The following is a 21232-nucleotide window of genomic DNA, read 5'->3' as shown; positions in this document are numbered from 1 at the left end:
CCCCCCCCACCGCACGCAGGGCGAGGGTTTTAAGTTATGCCCTAGGGGCATATACAGTTTTTATAGAAAGCGTTGTCGTAAAAACTTCAAAAAGGGCTCATTCAATTGGAAATTGAAATGGCTAGTGTCCTTTTTAATAGTTGAAAGTGACTGCAGAGCAACTAACCCCCCTCTGACCCCTACCTTTTCCCCAAACACATGCAGTCAAAATGTTGAGTATCCATTTAGTTCAAGGCAGTTAAAAGTTTTGGAAATTATGACTTTGAAGATGTGAATCCCCTCAGACCCCTAAAGGTAAGGGTTGTAAGTTATGTCCTGGGGACATATAAGTTCTTTTTATAGAAAGAGTAAACGTAGAAATTTTTAAAAGTGCTCATTTGATTCAAAATTGAAAGTATTAGCTTCAATTTTTATAGTCAAAATGAACTGGAGGGCAACAAAACATTCTCTTACGCCCAACAATTCCTCAAACACATCGAACCGGAACTTTGAGATAACCATTTTGTTCAACATAGTTGAAAGCTTTAGAAATCATGTCTTTGAGGATGCCAACCCCCCACCCCTCAGGCCAAGGGTTGTAAGTTATGTCTTGAGGGCATATAAGGTTCTTATAGAAAGCGTTGTCGTAGAAACTTCAAAAACGGCTCATTAAATTGGAAATTGAAAGGGCTATTACCCTTTTTAATAGTAAAAAGTGATTGGAGGGCAACTAATCTCTAACGCCCACCATTTCCACAAACACATCCAATCAAAATTTTGAGATATCTATTTTTTTTAGTGCAATTGAAAATTTTTGAAATTTTGTCTTTGACGATGATACCCCCCCCCCCTCACTCCTCAGGGAAAGGGTTGTAAGTTATGCCCTTGGGGTATATAAGGTTTTTATAGAAAGAATTGTCGTAAAAACTTCAAAAATGATTCATTGAATTGGAAATTGAAAGGGCTAGTGCCCTTTTGAATAGTAAAAAGTGATTGGAGGGCAACTAATCCCTCTCTCACGCCCACCATTTCCCCAAACATATCCACTAAAAAGTCTGAGATGACCATTTTTTTCAGTGTAGTTGAGAGTTAAAGAAATTTTGTCTTTAAGGATGACAACCCCCTCCCCCCCCCCTCAGCCCTCAGGGTAAGGGTTGTCAATTATGCCCTGGGGGCATATAAGGTTTTTACAGAATGTGGTTTTGTAGAACCTTAAAAAAGGGCTCATTCAATTGGAAATTGAGAGAGCTAGTGCTCTTTTTAATAGTCTAAAGTGATTGAACAAACCCCTCTCTCAAGCCCACCATTTCCCCGAGCATACCCAATCACAATTTTGAGATAACCATTTTGTTCAACGTAGTTTAAAATTCTGGAAATTAGTTCTTTGAGGATGACAACCCCCCCCCCCCTCCCACCACAACCCTGAGGATAAGGGTTGTAAGTTTTACCCTAGGGGCATACAAGGTTTTTATAGAAATCTTCGCTATAGGAACTTTCAATAGGGCTAATTTAATCGGGAATCGATATGGCTAATACTCTTACTAATGGTCAAAAGTGATTTAAGGGCAATTAAACCCCTCTCACACCCACCATTTCCCCGAACACATCCAGTCAACATTTTCAGATAACCATTTGTTCAACGTAGTTCAAAGGTCCAGAAATTATGTCTTTGAGGATGACAAACCCCCCACAGCCCCCAGGACAAAAGTTGTAAGTTATGCCCTGGAGGCATATAAGATTTTTATTGAAATTGTTGTCGTAAAAACTTCAAAAAGGGCTCATTCAATTGGAAATTGAATGGGCTAGTGCCATTTTTAATTGTCGAAAGTGATTGTAGGGCAACTAACCCCCCTCTCACGCCCATCATTTCGCCAAACACATGCAATCAAAATTTCGAGATATCCATCTCGAAATTTTGTTTGCTATTGCCCTTATTAGTAGTCAAAAGGGATCGGAGGGTGACTGCCCCCCCCCACGTCCATCATTTCCCCAAACACATCCGATCAACATTTTGATATAGCCATTTTGTTGAACTTAGTTGTAGGGTCCAGAAATTATGATTAGTATGACAATCTCCCCCACATCCCTCAGGGCCAAGATTGTAAGTTGTGCCATGGGGGCATATAATGTTTTTATAGACAGCGTTGTCGTAAAAACGTCAAAAAGGGGTCATTAGATTGGGAATTGAGAGGGCAATTGTCCTTTTTAATAGTCGAAAGTAATCGGAAGGAGAATCACCCCCGTTCCATGCCCATCATTTCCCCAAACATTTCAGATCAACATCTTGACATGGCAATTTTGTTCAATGTAGTTGAAAGGTCTGGAAATTATGTCTTTAAGGTTGACAACCCTCCCCCAATAGCCCTTAGGACAAGGGTCCTAAGTTTTGCCCTTGGGGCATATAAGGTTTTTATACAAATTTTTGTCGTAGAAGCTTCAAAAAGGGCTCATTTTATTGGAAAATGAGAGGACTAGTTCCTTTTTTATTAGTCGAAAGTGATCAGAGGGCAAACTCCCCCCCCCCATGCCTAAAACACTTACAATCAAAATTTTGAGATAGCCATTTTGTTCAGCGTATCAGAAAGGTCTGGAAATTATGTTTTTGAAGGTAAAAAATCCCTCCAGCCATCAGGGCAAGGGTTGGAAGTTATGCCTTGGGGACATATAAGGTTTTATAATTTAAAAAAAATTTCTGAAAAATAAGTTTTTCAAAGAAAAGTAAAGGCCATTTTAAATTTAAGCTTAGGAGATACAAATACCTGTTAAAATTCAAACTAAAAAACGACCAGAAATTAATATTAAAGAATAAATGAAACCCAAAACCACAATTTATATAATTAGCAGTATTATCTTTCCCTATCTCACCCATTATAAAAACCCGGACCGAGGTGCAAGTGCTCCAGAGAACCTATAAACATAAGTGACATTAGGTCTTTTCACGGGTAGACAAGTCAGATCTTTTTTGAACGCGAAACTTGGCTTCAACGTTGGAACACTAATTTTGAAGAAACCAATCTTATATTGATTTATCCCAATAATTGCATCAAAATTGGTAATAAGTAGTTGAATGTTATTATTATATGTTTTAGAAATTAAAAGTAGGTTTTAAAGCCCCAAGTTGGTTTCAAAGGCATTTTGAGAAAGTTTCTGCCAAAATACGTGTTCCAGGGTAATTGGACCGCTGATGGCAGATCAAATGAGAGGGGCTGTTTGTATGCGCCGATATAAATAAATACATATATATATATATATATATATATATATATATATATATATATATATATATATATATATATATATATATATATATATATATATATATATATATATATATATATATATATATATATATATATATATATATATATATATATATATATATATATATATATATATATATATATATATATATATATATATATATATATATATATATATATATATATATATATATATATATATATTTATATTTATATATATATATATACATATAGACCCCGGCGCCACGCCGGCAGATCGATCGAACGCCGCCGACAAGAGGCCCGGTCGAACACCGCCAAAGTGTCGTAAGGCCACCGGCGCGCTGCAGGCACGCCGCCGCCGGCAGAGGCGGTTGCGTTCGGTTGACTTTAAATTATTTTTACGGCAATTCTTTATTGAGTCAACCGCAAAGTCCGAGCTTTTCTTTCTCGTGTGGTTTAGTATTTCGATTTTCCTGATTAGAAATCAAGCAAGGCTTGTACCATCCTCAAATTCTCGGGTATTTCCCCGAAAATCTATGCCTCACCCGGAAAACAATTTGATTCCCCGAAAATCACGCAATCACGGTGCCACCCTTAAGGATTTATCACCAGTGACTTCCCCTGCCAAATATTACTTTGTATACCATAATTCTTCACTGCTCTCTTGTTCATTAATTTTCGTCTCTTTTGTTACTTTGCATAAAAATATGCTATTGAAAATATTGCAATATACACAGTTCTTCATATGTTGACACAAAAAAGTATCGTCTTTATGAAATGAGTTTAAATCATTTCGAATGCAGTTTCCCAATCGCTATTTCTTACATCATTCGTAGTCAAGAATTTTATTTTCAAGTTGAATAGAATTATAGAACGCATTCACTACTATAAAGCTTCAGCCTTTTGTTGGATTTTTGTACAGCCTTTTGAAGGCTGGATTCTACAGCTGAATTGTAAGTTTGCAGATTTTTTTTGCTGTTTTTAGATAAGATTTTCTTAATGTTTAATACTCAATTATTGAACACCTGATGGAAAATACAATCTTCTTTCTGGAACATTTTTACCCCCCCCCACAAAAAAAAAAAAACAGCCTTCGGTTGAGACAAAATTTAGCTATAGACTAAGCTATGTACAAGGTTGGGGAATTAAAGATTGAACCGGAAATTACCCCAAAAATATGATTCATAAATAAGTTGTAAATTATTGCCTATAGGGGAGGGGGATAGGGGGCTATCATTTTTAAAGGATAATACCTCTTTTTTTTTCTTTTTTTATTGAAAGCAGGGATGCCAAAAAGATAATTATTTTTTTCATTTAAAGTGGAGACAGAAGAAAATGATATCAAATTCCCTGGGATACCATTGAAATATTTTGATAGACCCAGGGCTCCCCATTAGGACTTCTTCATTGTCTTGGGTATTTTGCGATTTCTCATAGGCTACTGACCTTATTTGGCTTTTGTGTGTGCTCCCTTTTAATTCGATTTTTCGGATCTTATGGAATGCCATGGCGAATATATCACTCAGTTTTCCAATAATTTGAGGTATATCTGAATAATTTTGACATTTTTGTTTTCTTATTTTTACCTCTTTACTCATTCCCTCAATTTTTTTTTTTTCAGTGAACACTAATCGGTTTAGAGTAATTTTGCATGTCGGTTTGAACGATGTAGTGAAATAGTTGATTATTAAGTAAATTTTTTTTCAAATGAAATCTGATACAGTGTCATATCAAAATGATATCCAGAGGGGGGGGGGGGTAGGGAGGTATTACATCTAAATTGTAATAGCTCGAAATTTTATTTATTGAAAGCAGGGATCCCAAAAAGGTTTTATTTTTGTTTAATTTAAAGCAGAGACGGCATCCTATCAAGGTGGTATCCAGAGGGGGGGGGGGTACTGAGCTATCATATTTAAATGATAATACCTCGATTTTTTTTAAAGCTGGGGTGCAAATAAGTTAATTATTTTTTTTTTATTTAAAGCACAGACGGTATCCTATTAAGATAGTATCTAGAAGGGGGGGGGGGAGTTATAATATTTAAGAGATAGTACCTTGATTTTTTTTTTAGTGAGAGCAGGGATTCCAAAAAAATGAAAAATCGAAAAAACTAACAATTTTTCCGTTACTTATGCTTGATAAAGCACTCGCATGGCTTTACCCTCCTAAGAGAAACTGACATATGCGTTCAATCCAGTTTTTTCTCTATTGATGAAACGGGTTTACTTTGAAAATATTCATACATAAGTACCAGGTAGATTCACACTAAAACGAATTGGTGTGACGAAAGCGATATCGACATCCCCACCCAAAGTTGCGCTCGAGTAACAATGGCGCCCTTGGTCCAGTGCCCAAGTTACATTAAAAGGCCAGGTCATAATAAAAGCTTTCAATTTGGGAGGTTCAAGGAGGAATCTTTGACAGTCTTATGACCTCAGGGTACTAGATGTTTCAACGTTCTCACGTATCTACAGTTGTTTAGAAAATTCGATCACCCCACAAATGATTACCAAAAATATGCACAAATGTAACATTTGGAATATTATAACACTTTTTTTTTAAAGCTTTGAAGAAAAGCAAAAAAGTCTAAATACCCCTAACTACGCTTGAAAGCTGTTTTAAAAAGAAACTCTTTGGAGATTTTCATGGAAATGACCATAGCAGAAGCTTTGAGCCTGGGTGGGGATCAAAGAGGAGTCTAAGTATTTTGACCACAGGTGACTTATTGTTGCGATTTTCTTAAATTTGATAATTCTTGTGAGCATTTGGAAATCAAAGCTTAAACTCAATAACTGATACTAAGTGTCCTAACATTTTGCTTGGATTAAAAGTGACGAACTAGGATGAACATTTCAACATCTTCCTGGAGCTACTTCAGTGTGCATATCATTTCATTTAATTACACTTAAAACGGATGAGCTTTTCATTTTTTACCGAAGAAAATAGCTGGCACTTAATTTTTCTTCATAGCCAATAAACTATTAAGTGTTTTTGTGTCATTGTAATTGAAGTGTTCTCATGTGAAGTGTTCATCATGTATTTTTCAATTTGATAAATTTACTGCTTTTATATACAGTTTATACTTTGACTGATATTAGGTATTTATGAGTTTATAATTTGGAATGAATCCCCAAAAGAAAAAATGAATAATATCCAAAAGAGCAGTCAAAACCAATAAAAAACGATTAACTCAAGCGTAGTCTACACCAAATATATTCTTTAAAGAAGCCAAAAAAACTTTAAAATGCACTTTTTTTAAATTTTAATTAAAAACCAGTTTTTATCAAAAAAACTCTTCTTAGTAATTCCAAGAGAGCAAAAAAAAAAAAAAATCAATATCAAAGTCGCCCATTTCAACTGTTTGAAAGGTGACAAAACAGATATAGGCAAAGGGCATTATGAAAAAATTAAGCTTCTAAGTTCAAAGTTATATTCAAAGTTTTTACCCAGATAACTGACGAATTTTGTGATACGGTATTTGAAGTTTTGTATGCAGTAATGCTCGATGGAAAAAAATACTAATTTTGATAATTATTTATGTTAAGAATACATAGCTAATAGATACTTCAACTACTCGTATTATGCAAGGGTTCTGAAACGCCACAGCCATTTCATTTCTACCAGATTTCTATTTCTCTTGACGAATAACGAAGAAGGCCAGTTTCCAGCCAGTGACTTGTGAATTTTTGAACTCATGAATAGGCTCGAATCTGTTGTAAATTGAAGCTGTGATTTGAGAAAGACTGATGAAAACATTAATATTTGCGGTAAACATTGATCGCACCGGCGGCGCGCCGCCGACATCTTACCGACGGCGCGGCGCAGCGTGCTGTTTTTTGCCCTGCCGCTGCCGGTCTTCCCTCATCGGCGCGGCGCCGGGGTCTATATATATATATATATAAAATTAGTTCAGATGTTTATAGGAATTACAAGTAGGTTTCAAAGTCGTTAGAACCCAAGTCCTAAAATTGGTCTCAATCAGGAACCCTTATCGCTATCTATTGTTTAAAGTTCAGGAAAGGTCTGCCCATTTCATACGAAAACATTGATTGAAAACGAAACTAGTCTTATCTCGGCTCTCCGCCAAAACAGGTAACTAGACTGTTCAAGTATCACAGGAACTACAATCTGAGAAAATAAATATCACGACGTGAAAAAAAATGATAAACCATCCAGTTGCGGATCCAGAGGGGGTGGCGAGGGGTACCCCCCTAAAGTAGTCTAAAGTAGTGTAATTTACCTAATTAACGCAAGTTTGCATTAATTAAACTTGCTCCTAACGTAAGTTATCGCATCAACCTATTTTGCGCCCCGCCCCTAAAAATCCTGGATCCGCCCCTGAAACCATCACACCTATTCCACCAGTTATTAGAAGAAAAAAAATTCCTTATTTTCACAAATTTTATCAACCCCCCGACCCCTTTTTTATAAAATCCTGCATAGGCCAATCAGTTGAGTCCACCGCATATAAATAATAGATTGTCATAATTTGTAACTAATTTAAGTCATACCTGTGAGATGGGCCAGTTGCAAACTACTTGGTCGACTCACCAAGTTTTTTTCTGCTTTCGCGATTATGAATAATGCACTTTCTAACCATTTCTCATTGATTGACGCAAACACACTAATCCATAAGTGCACAAATAAGTGGGAGGAGCTTTTTGTACGCACCGAGAACGAAGAGCCAGAAATCATCTGCGGTAAACTTACTGGTAATTATATAAACTGTGCCCAAAACGAACAAAAATTAAATAAACAATCATAGCAAAAAACATACAAGTAATAATGTAAATGAATAAATAGATCTTAAAGCGAGTAGTGCTTGGATCGAATAAGAAAATCAAGCTTAAAACGAAAAAAATATTTTGCTATTATAGTATAAACGAAACTTAAAACGAACAGAAATTAAATAAACAATCAATGCGAACAAACATACAACATATATTAATGTAAATGAATAAATAAATCTTAAAACGAGTGAAACTTAAATTGAATATGCAAATCAAGTTTTAATCGAATAAAAATAACTACAAACAAGAGTTAGGGTATCGCCTCACTGCAGAAGCCTAAAACCTACTGCGTCATTGGCGCCTTACTGAAAACTATATGAGTCTTGAACATTCTTGGAAAGTATAAACAAAATCAAATTGAATATTAGATATATATTGATATTTTCTTTTGAAAGATCCATCAGTTCGAGATTTTTTTTCACTGTAATTTTCATTTTCATTTTCAATGCTGTAAGAACTGGAAAAGAATAAATTTGTAATATGCGAGTAATTCGTTTTCAGTGAAGTGCCAATGACGCAGAAGGCTTTAGGTTTTTACAGTTAAAGAAGGGGGCAGTATCCAAATTTTGTTTGTAGTGAAACTATATTTGTCTTGGCCAATCTTGGAAAGAACTAATAAATTAAACTGAATTTTTGATGTGTAATGATATTAATTTCTGAAAGCTCATCAGTTCAAATTTTACTGTAATTTTAATATTTATTTTCAATATTAAGTACAAAAGAAAACATTTGTAATATAATTCGCTTTCAGTAAAGCGCCAATGACGCAGTAGGTTTTAGGCTTCTACAATGAAGCGATACCCAAACTCTTGTTTGTAGTTATTTTTATTTGATTCAAACTTGATTTGCATATTCAATTTAAGTTTCACTCTTTTTGAGATTTATTTATTCATTTACATTAATATATATTGTATGTTTGTTCGCATTGATTGTTTATTTAATTTCTGTTCGTTTTAAGTTTCATTTGTACTATAATAGCAAAATGTTTTTTTTCGTTTTAAGCTTGATTTTTTTATTCGATCTAAGCATTACTCGCTTTAAGATCTATTTATTCATTTATATTATTACTTGTTGTATGTTTTTTGCTATGATTGTTTATTTAATTTCTGTTCGTTTTGGGTTTCATTTATTCATTAATAGTAATTTCTGGTCGTTTTGAGTTTGAATTTTAACAGGTATTTGTATATTCTGAGCTTAAGTTTAAAATGGCCTTTACTTTTCTTTGAAAAACTTATTTTTCAGAATTTTTTTTTAATTAATTTTTTTTCGTTTTTTATTGCAAAAATTTCAAGTTTTTATGGCATGGGGGGGGGTGCTTACTGTCTGATTATTCTTGACTTTAAAAAACGGATCTAGAACTTTCAATTTAAATCGAATGAGGCTTTTTTCAACGTCTATACGATTACCTAATTGATAAAAACCTTATATATGAACAATAGACAGCTTGCGTAACTTGTGGATAGTGATTGACAACAATGAATGAATTGAAAAAATAGCTCCAATAAGGGGGTTTAGACCATTTCACTTGCTGACACAAAGGGATCACGACTGTTTGGAATTGACCTTAATAGGATTTTGTTTGCCAAAGCAATTTTGCATCTATCATAGAGTATGTATTTTAACCTTATAATTGGATAATTATAATAGATTTACTATGTGTTCTTCCCATACAAAACTTTACCTTATTAAAGTTTTTGGGGGGTGGTGTACTTAGCATAAAGAAGAAAACTTTAGCCTAGACAGTAGGAGAGGGGGAGGGTGAGGTTGGAGACTCATCCAATACGGGGCGGAACTTCACTTATGTCCTCCGTTCCCGATTTAGGAGATTAGACAGACGCATTGGGCTGTAGAATGTTGGACCGTTTGAGTTATGGAAGATAATTAAAATACTCAAAAATCCTTTATGTATTCAGTTATTCCAGGATTGTTTTCATAGATTGTGGAATGGTGAGCCCCTTGGGCCATCATTTGGATGAGCCTCAACTCATAATATGCAATTTTGATTATTTGTTCCGTGTCATATGCAAATGTTTTTCTATATATGTTATATTAAGTTATACTTTTATCACATTACGTTAGATTTTAGGACTTGAGATAAAAACTGAAACCTTAGCGTAGACAGTGGTGGGGGGGAAGTCACCCCCCTCACATACATAATTGAGCAGCCACAAAGAAAGAAATACAAATGAAAATAATCTGTCTTTTGAAAATGTCTTTTTTCAAAAGACACGAACAAAATCGTCTAAAGCAACCTGAAGTGCTATCTCTGACATTTCCATTGATTCTTTATTCCCGCTACTTTCAGATGTAAAATTTAGAATATTATCGAATGGGTTTAGTTGTCCCCTCCCTGAATAATTTACATTTGGAAAACCCATCCCCTGGGAAATTCTCCCCCCTTAAAGAACATTTTCTTTTCCTGCTGATAATTCCCCCGCGTTAAATTCCACCCAGCAGAAATGTATTTGTTAATTTACATTAATACCAGCACTAAATTTATTTATTAATGTATATTAATATCTATTGTATGTTTGTTTGCATTGATTGCTTATTTAATGATTGTTTGATTATTTATATCCCAGGGCATAACTTACAACGCCGATTCCCGGGACCTGGTGGGCTGTGTCGACACCGGAGTTTTTTGTTATCAGAACATTGATCTATTTTTAAAAAAATTTCTATCTCAAAATTTTTATCTGATGCATTTAGGGCGTGGAGGAGCGAGGGGGAGGGCGGCTAGATGCCCTCCGATCTCTTTTGTCTCTTAAAAAGTGAACAAGAACTTACAATTTCCAATCAAATGAGCCCTCTCTAAAGTTTATACGAGCATCCCTTCCATAAGAAATAATGGGAAGGATTAGGAGAATCCTGAAATTACAACCCTTGCCCTGAGGACTGTGGGGGAGTTGTCATCCTCAAAGACCTAATTTCCAGAATTAAAACTACGTTTAATAAAATGGCTGACTCAAAATTTTGATTGGATGTGTTTGGGGAAAAGGTGGCGTGAGAGAGGGGTGAGTTGCCCTCAAATGATTTTCGACTATTAAAAGGACACTAGCCCTTTCAATTTCCAATTGAATGAGCCTTTTTTGAAGTTTCTACGACACCGCCTTCTATAAAAACCTTATATGCCTTCAGGGTATAACTTAAAACCCTTGCCTTCAGGGTTGTGGGAGAGTGTCCTCCTCAAAAACATATGTTCTATCTGAAAATCAGCTACGTTGAACAAAATGGCTATCTCAAAATTTTGTTTGGATATGTTTGGGGGAATACGGGGCGTGGGGGGGGGGGGTAGTTGCCCTCCAATCACTTTCGACTATTAAAAAGGGCACCAGCCCTTTGAATTTACAATCGAATGAGCCTTTTTTGAAGTTTCTACGACAACGCCTTCTATGAAAACCTTATATGCCCCCAGGGCACAATTTAAAACCCTTGCTCTGAGGGTGGTGGGGGAGTATCCTCCTCAAAAACATATTTTCTATCTGGAAATCAACTACGCTGAGCAAAATGGATATCTCAAAATTTTGATTGGATGTGTTTGGGGGAATGATGGGCGTAGAGGGGGGGTAGTTGCCCTCCAATCATTTTTGACTATTAAAAATGGCACTAGCCCTTTTAATTTCTAATCGAATGAGCCTTTCTTGAATTTTCTACAACACCAACTTCTCTAAAAACCTTATATGCCCCCAGGGTATATCTTATAACCCTTGCCCTGAGGGTTATGGGGGAGTCTCCTCTTCAAAAAGATATTTCTTATCTTGAAATCAATACGCTGAACAAAATGGCTATTTCAAAATTTTGATTGGACGTGTTTGGGGCAATGATAGGCGTAGGGGGGGGGGGGGGGGCTAGTTACCCTACAATCACTTTCGACTATTTAAATGGGCACTATCCCTTTGAATTTCCAATCGAATGAGCCTGTTTTGAAGTTTCTAAGACAACGCCTTCTATTAAAACTTTATATGCCCCAAGGGCATAACTTAGAACCCTTGCCCTGAGGGTTGTGGGGGAATGTTCTCCTCAAAAATTTATTTTCTATTTGGAAATCAACTACGCTGAACATAATGGCCATCTCACAATTTTGATTGGGTGTGTTTGGGGGAATGATGGGTGTGGGGGGGCTAGTTGCCCTCCAATCATTTTAGACTATTAAAATGGGCATTGGAAATCTCGTTTTCCAATCAAATAAGCCCCTTTTGAAGCTTCGACGACGACCCCTTCCATATGAAGTGCCTCTGGGAAAAAAAATAATAACAAAACATTGGAGCCGTATGGCCTTTACTATAGGCAACGCTACAGCGTTGCCTCTGAAAGCGAGGTCATATAAACTTCGGAGGGGGCTCATTGTAATCAGACGCTCTATTGCTTTGTTTAAGAGTCAAAGTGATCGGAGGTCAGATAACCCCTCCCCCCCACACACACGTCGTAGTGTCCCAAAATGCATCTAATAGAAATTTTGAGATGATCATTCTATTCAAAATAGTCTAAATATCATATGTCAAGGCTTTTGGGGTTGAAACAAACCCCAGAGATTAGGGCAAGGATTGTAAGTTTAGCCCAGGGAGTATTTAAGGTTTTTATGGAAGGGGTGGTTGTTTAACTTTCGAAGAGGCTCAGTCTTTCTCCCTGAAAAAGGCTATGTCAATATAAAACGAACATAAATTAAATAAAAAAACTTATTTCACAAAATAAGCTTTTCAAAAAACAGTAAAGAACTCCATTAAACCAAAAATGAAAAAAAAATAGAATCAAATAATCTACCAAGCATACAGCTACCATAAATTTGTACTTAACTGATAAAATTCTTCTAAATGTTTTCACTTTTATGACTTTAAGAAATCAAAATTTAATTAAGATTTTCAGGAATAAATATCAGCATATGTATATTAAACTGACAATGCACATTTTTTTTCACTAAATTCATTTGAAATTTTTTAGTAAAGTATAAATTATATTCTGGCTTTTAGAAAGCATGGGGTTTAGAATTTTACTCATATTAATTTCTGCTTATTTTGAGCTTGAATCTGTTTTTTATTTTAATTTCCGTTTGTTTTGGGTTTCATTTATTTATTGATACTGATTTGTGGCAGTTTTATGTTTGGTAGATTATTTGATTCTATTTTTGGTTTAATTGAGTTCTTTACTTTTTTTTGAAAAACTTATTTTGTTGAAAAAGTTTTTTTTTTAATTAATAACGTGAAAAACCACTTTTTTACATGGGTAGCATTGATATTCCGGGCGCCAGGTGTTGAAAATGTGAAACATACCACGACGGAATGGGGCAGGTACGAGAATTAGCCTACCCCCCTTGAATCGACCATGCTGATTCGACGAATACCAACGGCACTTGCTTGCGAGGGGTGGAACACACCGAAACTTGACATTTTATTATATTTTGGTGTTTCATGCAAGAAAATGCATTTTCCACATAGTTTGAGGTGCAGTTTTTCTGCTCAAATACGAGATAGAAATGCCTAGAGGCCATAGAATGTCTTCATAACAAACTAACAGGATTAGTTAGAAGAAATGGCAGTAATGACAGGTAAACAAACTAAACAAAGTCAGAATTAAAACTATTTATTTAATACTCACAGTCCCAAATTTATAGCGGTATTTTTTCTAGTATGCCTCTACTTCAAGTCACGCACAATTATTCCTCGTCTGAATCATCCTCGACCTCGCCGCACTTCCCACAACAAGAGCACAAAATATCGCAATCTCAATCTGCACATGGACATTTTTTCCACACGATTTAGACTTTCAATATGGTGAAGTTTTCTGAATAGAGGATGGCAAAGCAGGAAGGGTTGATTTAATGGGGACTATGCCTCTGTCCTTTATCTCCCATCCAAATCAAGCAGAGAAAGGTACGAGGGGCAAGGCATAAGGGCGTGCAGCATAATGCACCTCTTCACATGTAAGGCAAAGGAGTCGTCGGTTGAAGGCAGGCTCATTACCGTTTTCCACCAAGGAAACAAGTGAACATGGAGGTCACTCAAACACAGAAATCCCTCTTATTTTCTGTATGAGGCGATCAAAATCTCGCAACGTAGCTTCATAATATCATCCTTAAGCTCAACTACTCGGTCGATTTGTTCCAAAATCTGTTCAGTAAGAGCAGATATTCGAGGTAACCACGGCACAGCTGCTCTAAGGATCGTCTTCTTTTTCTTGGAGAAAAAGGAGCTCTCAGTATCACATCTGGTGAGACAGTGCAAAAACAGAGTTGAATTCACTAGTGACGATGGGAGTCAATTTGCAAATTCAGTGATCGAAATGACTTTGTCCCGCAAACGAGCCAAAACATTAGAGGTGATCACAATGTCTGTGTCATTTGCTCCCACGATTATATCCGTGCACCCCGTCCTGGCACAGAAACCCGTGTGAAGAGCGACACAGATTTCCGCTTTTTCATGTATGCTGCTCGGTTCATTGGCAAATCTCGCAGTTTGCATTTTGGCAAATCAAGCTGCTGAACTACTCCAGTTCAATCTACAAATCCTCCTGATAGGTACACTGGGAAAGCAAGGAATTTGCAGTCACTATTGGTCCAATGGTCCATGCATTCTATAAGCTTTGCTTTACTTTGGATATCAAGTATGATAGAGTTCTATCTCAGCTGTCGAGAACCATATTCGGTTGAATTGAAAAGGATTTTCCGGGCCTGTTTCCACGCTGTTCGTGGCAATCACTACTGTCTTTCAAAGAAACAACTTCACAACCCTCAATGTCTTCAAATAGTCCATCATAATGGTCTGCTACAACATGCAGCTGAGTTGTTTGTTTGGGAAGTTTCCCTAGGAGATTTGTTAAAGTCCTTTTAGCAGTCTACTAAAATTTCACCCCTCTTAGGAGGTTGGCCTCATATAAAGGGCATAAAATCAACAACAACTCCCTATACTTCCTAGGAGGTATTGGCGTCATTACTGCTTATTCTATGGAGGGGAGGGGGGTATGTGACGAATGCATACTGTTAAAATCACAACTATACCAACTAGCTTATTTAGTGAAAACCCGTCTGAAATAATGAAAGTTTACTTTTTTGGGAGAAAAAATTGCTAGGAAAGAGTAGTTTCTGCCACGAAGCAGCACTAATTTTGAAATACATCACTAGAAAGTGTATATACCTTATATTTGCCTCTTGGATGCACATTTTAGAGAAGCAAAAAACTTAAAATTTTGCCTTGTGCCTTGAAGTGTCCAAATTAAAAAAAAACAAAAAACAATTTATATACTATCTTTCGTTTTTTGTTTATTTGCTTATAAACAGACTAGGTGAACGATCCGAAACAACATTTTCTTGCATGAAGTGCCTAAAAAGTTATGGGATTTACCGCTAGTTCATCCATTTTTCTTTGTATTTGCTTCTCAGAAAATAAAGAAAGAAAATTGTAAGGAACGAAAATGTAAGGAAAGAAAATAACCTTAGAAAGCAATGCTATGCCGTGAAGCACCAAGAATTTTCTGATGACCATTAAGCACAGCCAATTTCACTACAGAATAGAATTTTCATATCCAGGATTTCAGAGCTATCATTTTCGTCTTTTAAGTGAATAGAAGTAAATGTCAGTATGCCAGGAAGCAGCAGAATTTTCTAATTTAGCACTACGAGGAATTTTTTTTTCTTAGAATTTTCTTTTTCTTACTTTTTTGTGATTAAAAAAGCTTAAATTAGCCTGATATTACAAAATGATTAGATAAATAAACAAGTTAAATCGCATCCAAATTTGATTGGACTACAAGATGTACCAAATTTGGCTATTAACAGGAACCAAATCTACACGCTAAATCATAAAATTTGGAAATGGACGAAAATAAATAACAAATAAATAACAATTTGACGAAAAAATTACTAATTGTTCAAAAACTTAAAGGTAACACACCCCTCCCCACCCTCGGGATGCTGCTGCTCCCATCACCACCCATTAGTTGGCAGTAGGAGTTCATTGTCCCTAAATACTGTCCATTCAAGCTTCCCAGAGCTGTCACTGTGGGAATGGAATTTCATTAGGGCACAGGAAAGCCCTTGCAGGATTAGATACTGAATTTGTGGAATATCATCACATATAGCAATTTAGTTGACAGATAGATGTTGGCTAAGAGAATGGGAAACTAGTAAGACTGGAAACTCTAAGCTCCGTGAAAAAAAAATCAAGGAAGCCATCTAGCTACATCTAGACTAAACAATACTATCCTCTGTATAGCTCTGAATAATTACTACCTGTGTAGCTATATTCCACCTACTATATCTTAAAAACTATCAGTTATCAAAGCTTAGCTAAAAAAAACATCTGTAACATTGGGTAATACCACCAAATTACCCACAATTGCATTTGTCAATAATATGTCTTCTCGCAATTTGGTTAATTTGGAATATAGGACGTGATGAGATAGCTAAGAAATAAGCATACTATTCACTTCAGTCTGTTCTCTTGATTCGGTCTTGATACTAACACAACAGCAGTCAAAACAACACAAAGGATATCGGAAAATGACGTCTAAAACTAGTTTTTGAAGCATTTGCTCGCTAGACAGCACTTTTCGGGAAATCCGAAGTTTCTTGTTTTAAAGTGCCGTTTCCATTTTTAGTATCAGCGTTTTTTAGGCTATCTTTTAGTATATGTTTCATAATAACTTCATTCCGTCGTACCCCCTTCTTGAAATAAGCAAGATAGCAAAGCGTGGCGCCCTGACTATGGTTTGTATTTTTTTTTTTTTTTTCGCCGCTAGTGGGGGAGATTTGAACATCATAGAGAACTTTTTAAGGGCTCATTTATAAGCTAGTGTTTATATCTAATCGTATTTTAAATTTGACTTGATAGCATCATCATAAAGTGCCATATGGCACCTGAAATGTCTACTTTGGGCGACATTTATGGAATGGAATGGATGGATACTATCATAATATCCATGGTTGAAAACCCTATTCCTGAGGTTTACAATGCCCCTTCTTCTATTTTCCCCCTTTCCTAGTATAACAGTATTAGAAATGTTCAACCAACTATTTATAACTATGGAGTTAACTATGTATAACTTTTTGGCACCTGACTGCTAAAAACTCAGGGATTGAAATTCAACTAGTCAAATCATTTACTAAGGTTTTTTCTCTATAATTGTGTCTGTTGAGCTTACTTTTAAAGGAAACAACAGATTGGTTTTTAGGAGTAAAATCCCTCAGGATAGTATTCTAAATGGACGTGCACCGTCATGCAAAGCTTTTTGTCAACCATGGGGTGTCTACTCTTGTAGGTGATCCTACCATATCGTTTTTTTGTGTTTTTTTTCGCACTGGCTTGGCAAAAATTACAAGAAAAAACTAGCTCGTCGGAGGGGAGGGTGTTGGATGGCCTTGTAGAACACCACCATGGATGCCCAATCAATGCTGTCATTTAGAAGTAGCAAAAGTGTCCGATCAGTGCTATTGTTCAAGAGGATAGGACCCGATCGATATGTGTTCTCCAATCAAGGTTATATCTAGAATTATTGTTTATAGGGGGGGGAGAGAGTCAATACCAAAATAATTAAAAAGAACAGGTTTATCTTCCATGGACTTTGTCTAGTGGTCTCAAATCATTTTTTTTTTACCTATATATTTTCTAACCAATCTACTAGTTGAAGAAATAATAGTCGAATAAATATTGCGTGGGGAAGGGGCTTAGACTCGTTAGCCCCCTTCCCCCTAGGAGAAGTCATTTATGACTAGTTATCGGTATTTTTGTTTTGCTGTTAATACCCAATAAGAAAGACAATTTCTTATGCACGACGTCATCGCAAATGAATTTTCTAAATTGACAGGTAAAATAGAAAATGATGTTGACTGACGTAAAAGTTTCATCCCTTTACATTATGCTGCCCGACAAGACGCATTAGTATTTGTCAGTTGTTAGTGTCAAATGGTGCTACTATCAGACCTAAAAAAGAAAAAGAGTCAACCCCTTTCGCCATTACAAAACCAGAAGAGGCGACGGAAGAAGTAAAAGTTAATGACTTTACTCCAGAGCCAGCAAAAAAGGAAAAATACTAGACAACTGGGAGGAGCTTCTGGACGAAGAGAAAATAACCACACAAGAAAAAGAACAGCGTCAAGAAAATGCTGCTCAGACCGAAACAGAAGAAAACCCCTGTAAAGAAGAAAAAAGGTCATCCAATTCATCAGGGAGTTCAGCAGAAACTCAGAATGATTTTATAGAAGAGAAGATAGATGAATCAAAAACCAAGGAAGGAGCAAGGGATCAAGTGACCAAGGAATCAAAAGAGCGTAAACCCAAAAGATTAATTCTTACAGCAAAGCAAAAACACAAAAAGCAAAGAATGGCAGCAACTTTAGAAGCATTGGCCGATTCGACATCTTTTCTTCTTCCTGAACAGAAAAGAATAACTGAAAAGACAGCTCGACCTGGAACAAGAATCAGGCCTAAAAAAGAAAAAGAGTCAACCCCTTTTGCCGTTACAAAACCAGAAGAGGCGACGGTTGAACTAAAAGTCAATGACTTTTGCTCCAGAGCCTGCAACAAAGGAAAAAATATCAGACAACTGGGAGGAGCTTCTGGACGAAGAGAAAATAACCACACCAGAAAAAGATTCGGACAATAATACACCTCTACATTGCGCTGTGAATTCAAATGTAATTGTTGTGGTTAAATATTTTTTAGAAAATTGAGCAGACCCCCACTTGGAAAATTGTAGCAAAGTAACAGCTGTAGATACAGCTGCTAAACAAAGCTCACTGGCTATTAATCTACTGCTGAATGGAATCAAAGAATGGTAAAACTGAAGTCGGCTCGTAGCTAAGAGTGATCTGAGGGAGCATTGGGAATACAAACTACTCTGATTACCGATATCTTGGAAATATAAGCGTCAAACTAGTACTTTATTGTTCTATGAAACCTGGCTTGTTGTTTCAAATCTAAAAATAGTCGGTTGAGGACAGTAATCGCAAGTTTTTGTGAAGGGAAGTTTCGGTATATAGCCTAAAAATAATTTGATTTATGTGTAATTCTGTCTGTGTGCCTTTTATAAATTAAAATTAGAAATTGTTCTTATTTGCTTTTGGATTATTGCTTAAATTGGTTTTATTTTTATTTTTTTATGGGTATCTGATGTCGAAACACGAACAATGGAAATGGTGTGAATACAAATATAATTATGACCTAAACTCATTTTCTTATTCAAGGCATCGTAAACGTTATGAAAGTCAAAATTTATAGAAAAAAATTCGAGGTAACGTCTTTTTTGTGTGAAATTATTATAACCCTGTGAAGTTGCTCAAACAGTTCATGTAGGTATCGTATTGAAACTTGGAAAACACTGATTTAATGTACAATTCTGGGATTAGTGGCACGCCTGTGTTGGCTTCCAAAGAGGACACAATTTCAAAATCTTATATTTTCGTGTTTGCTACAGTGGCGTAATTTCGTCAAAATTCTGGGGGGTGGTGGTCCCAAATCAAGTAAAAATGATGGTGAAAACTGAAAAATGAGGCATATAATACCATAAAGGTAAAGATATACTAAAGAAAACTGACCCGTTTCAGCGGCTGCTTGAATTATGCAGGCTTGTTTTAGTTTTGACAAGATTTTTGAATAAAATACATTTTTTTACAGTGGGGGCGGGGGGGGCCAAGCCGAGGTCTGGGAAGGACAGTTGCCCTCCCCCCCCCCCTGTTCAATAGCAAATTACGCCCTTGGTTTGCTATAAAGACAATAATGAAAACCCACTCATATTTTTAATAATTATGATTAGATTTTCTTATAAATTCTTCTAATAGATGAAGCTAGTTGTGTCTATTTTATCATATTCAACTGTTTAAGAATACATGCTTATACAGAAGGGAAATGATGAAATCGTTCCTCTAGCATACTGTCAATGATCTCTCCCCCAAGAGATAAATAAAGTCAACAGACAAGAAATTTTCTGTTTGAGTATTGTTGTATATATACGCCAAATTTGGAATTAGGTATGAAATGATGAGATGGCTAGGACACGTTCTGCAGATGCCAAAGATTGACAGATTGCCAAAGATTGTTCTTGATGGCAAACTGCCTAGGGCCAATCAAAGAGCAGGTCGTCCCCGAAAGGGGTGGGAGGATGTTGTAAGGAAAGATTTTATAGAAATGGGAACTTCTTGGAAGGGTGTAAAGAGGGAGGCTTCGAGTAGTACGTAGCTGTGTTAGCCTCAGACAGCTTAGTGCAGCAGTGAGTTATTAGAAGTCTTAATAGTATTTTCGGATGATTATTCATATCTGGAGCTTACTCTATAATTTTTTTCTAGGCGCACACTATGATCAGCTGCTTCAGAGATATGGTTCACCTATCATTGTCGTCAACTTAGTAAAGAAGAAAGAGAAGAAAAAACACGAAGCTGTTCTTACCGATGAACTTGTGGCCGGTATACGCTACCTTAACGTTTTTTTGCCATCAGCCTATCATATAAATTATGTTGCGTTTGATATGGCAAGAATGAATAAATCGTAAGTTTGCTCAAATAATCATAAGTAAGCATACACAAACTAAAACTATAAAAAATATTTATTAAGGTAAAAGAGTTCCCTGAATCTTTAGCTAGCAGATAGCTCGCTTTGCATGTTTTTTGTCGCCTCCTACGCTCGCAACAGTCCGTATATTGGCCATTCGGCTCTTAACTTTTTCACCTTCTTTTCAACCCGCTTCGTTCATTATAGTTGACAGCTCCGGTCTTCAGGCCCTGGTATTGGTTCTTGCCTTTGATGAGCTGCTTCAGCTTTTTTTTTTTTTTTTTTTTTTTTTTTTTTTTTTTTTTTTTTTGCTATGATTGTTTGTTTAATTTCTGTTCGTTTTGGGTTTGAATTTTAGCGGGTATTGGTATCTGCTGATCTTAAGTTTGGAATGGCCTTTACTTTTCTTTGAAAATCTTCTTTTTTGGAAAGTTTTTTTAAAAGTAATATTTGTTTGTTTTTGACTCCAAAAAGTTTCAAGTTTTTAAAAATTCCTTTTTTCAAAATCAAACTTTTTTTCAACATCAAATGTTCATCAAAGTATCAAAACTAGTATCAAAGTAAAACAATAACAAAGTAAAGAAAGTATCAAAGTAAACAAGGTATCAAAGTAACAGTAAGCAACTTGTATAACTTACAGCCCTTGCACCGCAAATAAGATTTGCCACGTAAATCAATAAATCCAAGTATTGAACTAAACACAGTGTCAAAGTAACAACAAGCAAGTTCCGTAATTCAAAGCCATTTC

The 21232-nt window shown here is 35.9% G+C and overlaps 1 protein-coding gene across 5 annotated transcripts in view; it reads left to right on the top strand.

Annotated features, from left to right (window-relative positions):
• The window catches only part of FIG4 (polyphosphoinositide phosphatase FIG4), a 201367-nt gene that overhangs the window by 138319 nt on the left and 41816 nt on the right, over nt 1-21232 (top strand). For all 5 annotated transcript variants that reach the window (XM_089104442.1, XM_089104438.1, XM_089104439.1 and 2 more), the window contains exon 8: nt 20283-20481. In XM_089104442.1, the coding sequence (XP_088960568.1) occupies nt 20283-20481 (199 nt within the window). The remainder of the gene's footprint in view (nt 1-20282; nt 20482-21232) is intronic.

This window comes from Artemia sp. Qi Xiang Cuo, chromosome 18, assembly GCF_049724085.1.
Source record: "Artemia sp. Qi Xiang Cuo chromosome 18, ASM4972408v1, whole genome shotgun sequence".
Taxonomy (NCBI): Eukaryota; Metazoa; Arthropoda; class Branchiopoda; order Anostraca; family Artemiidae; genus Artemia; species Artemia sp. Qi Xiang Cuo.
Note: the sequence above shows the minus strand (reverse complement) of the source record. Positions and strands in the feature narration are given on the sequence as shown.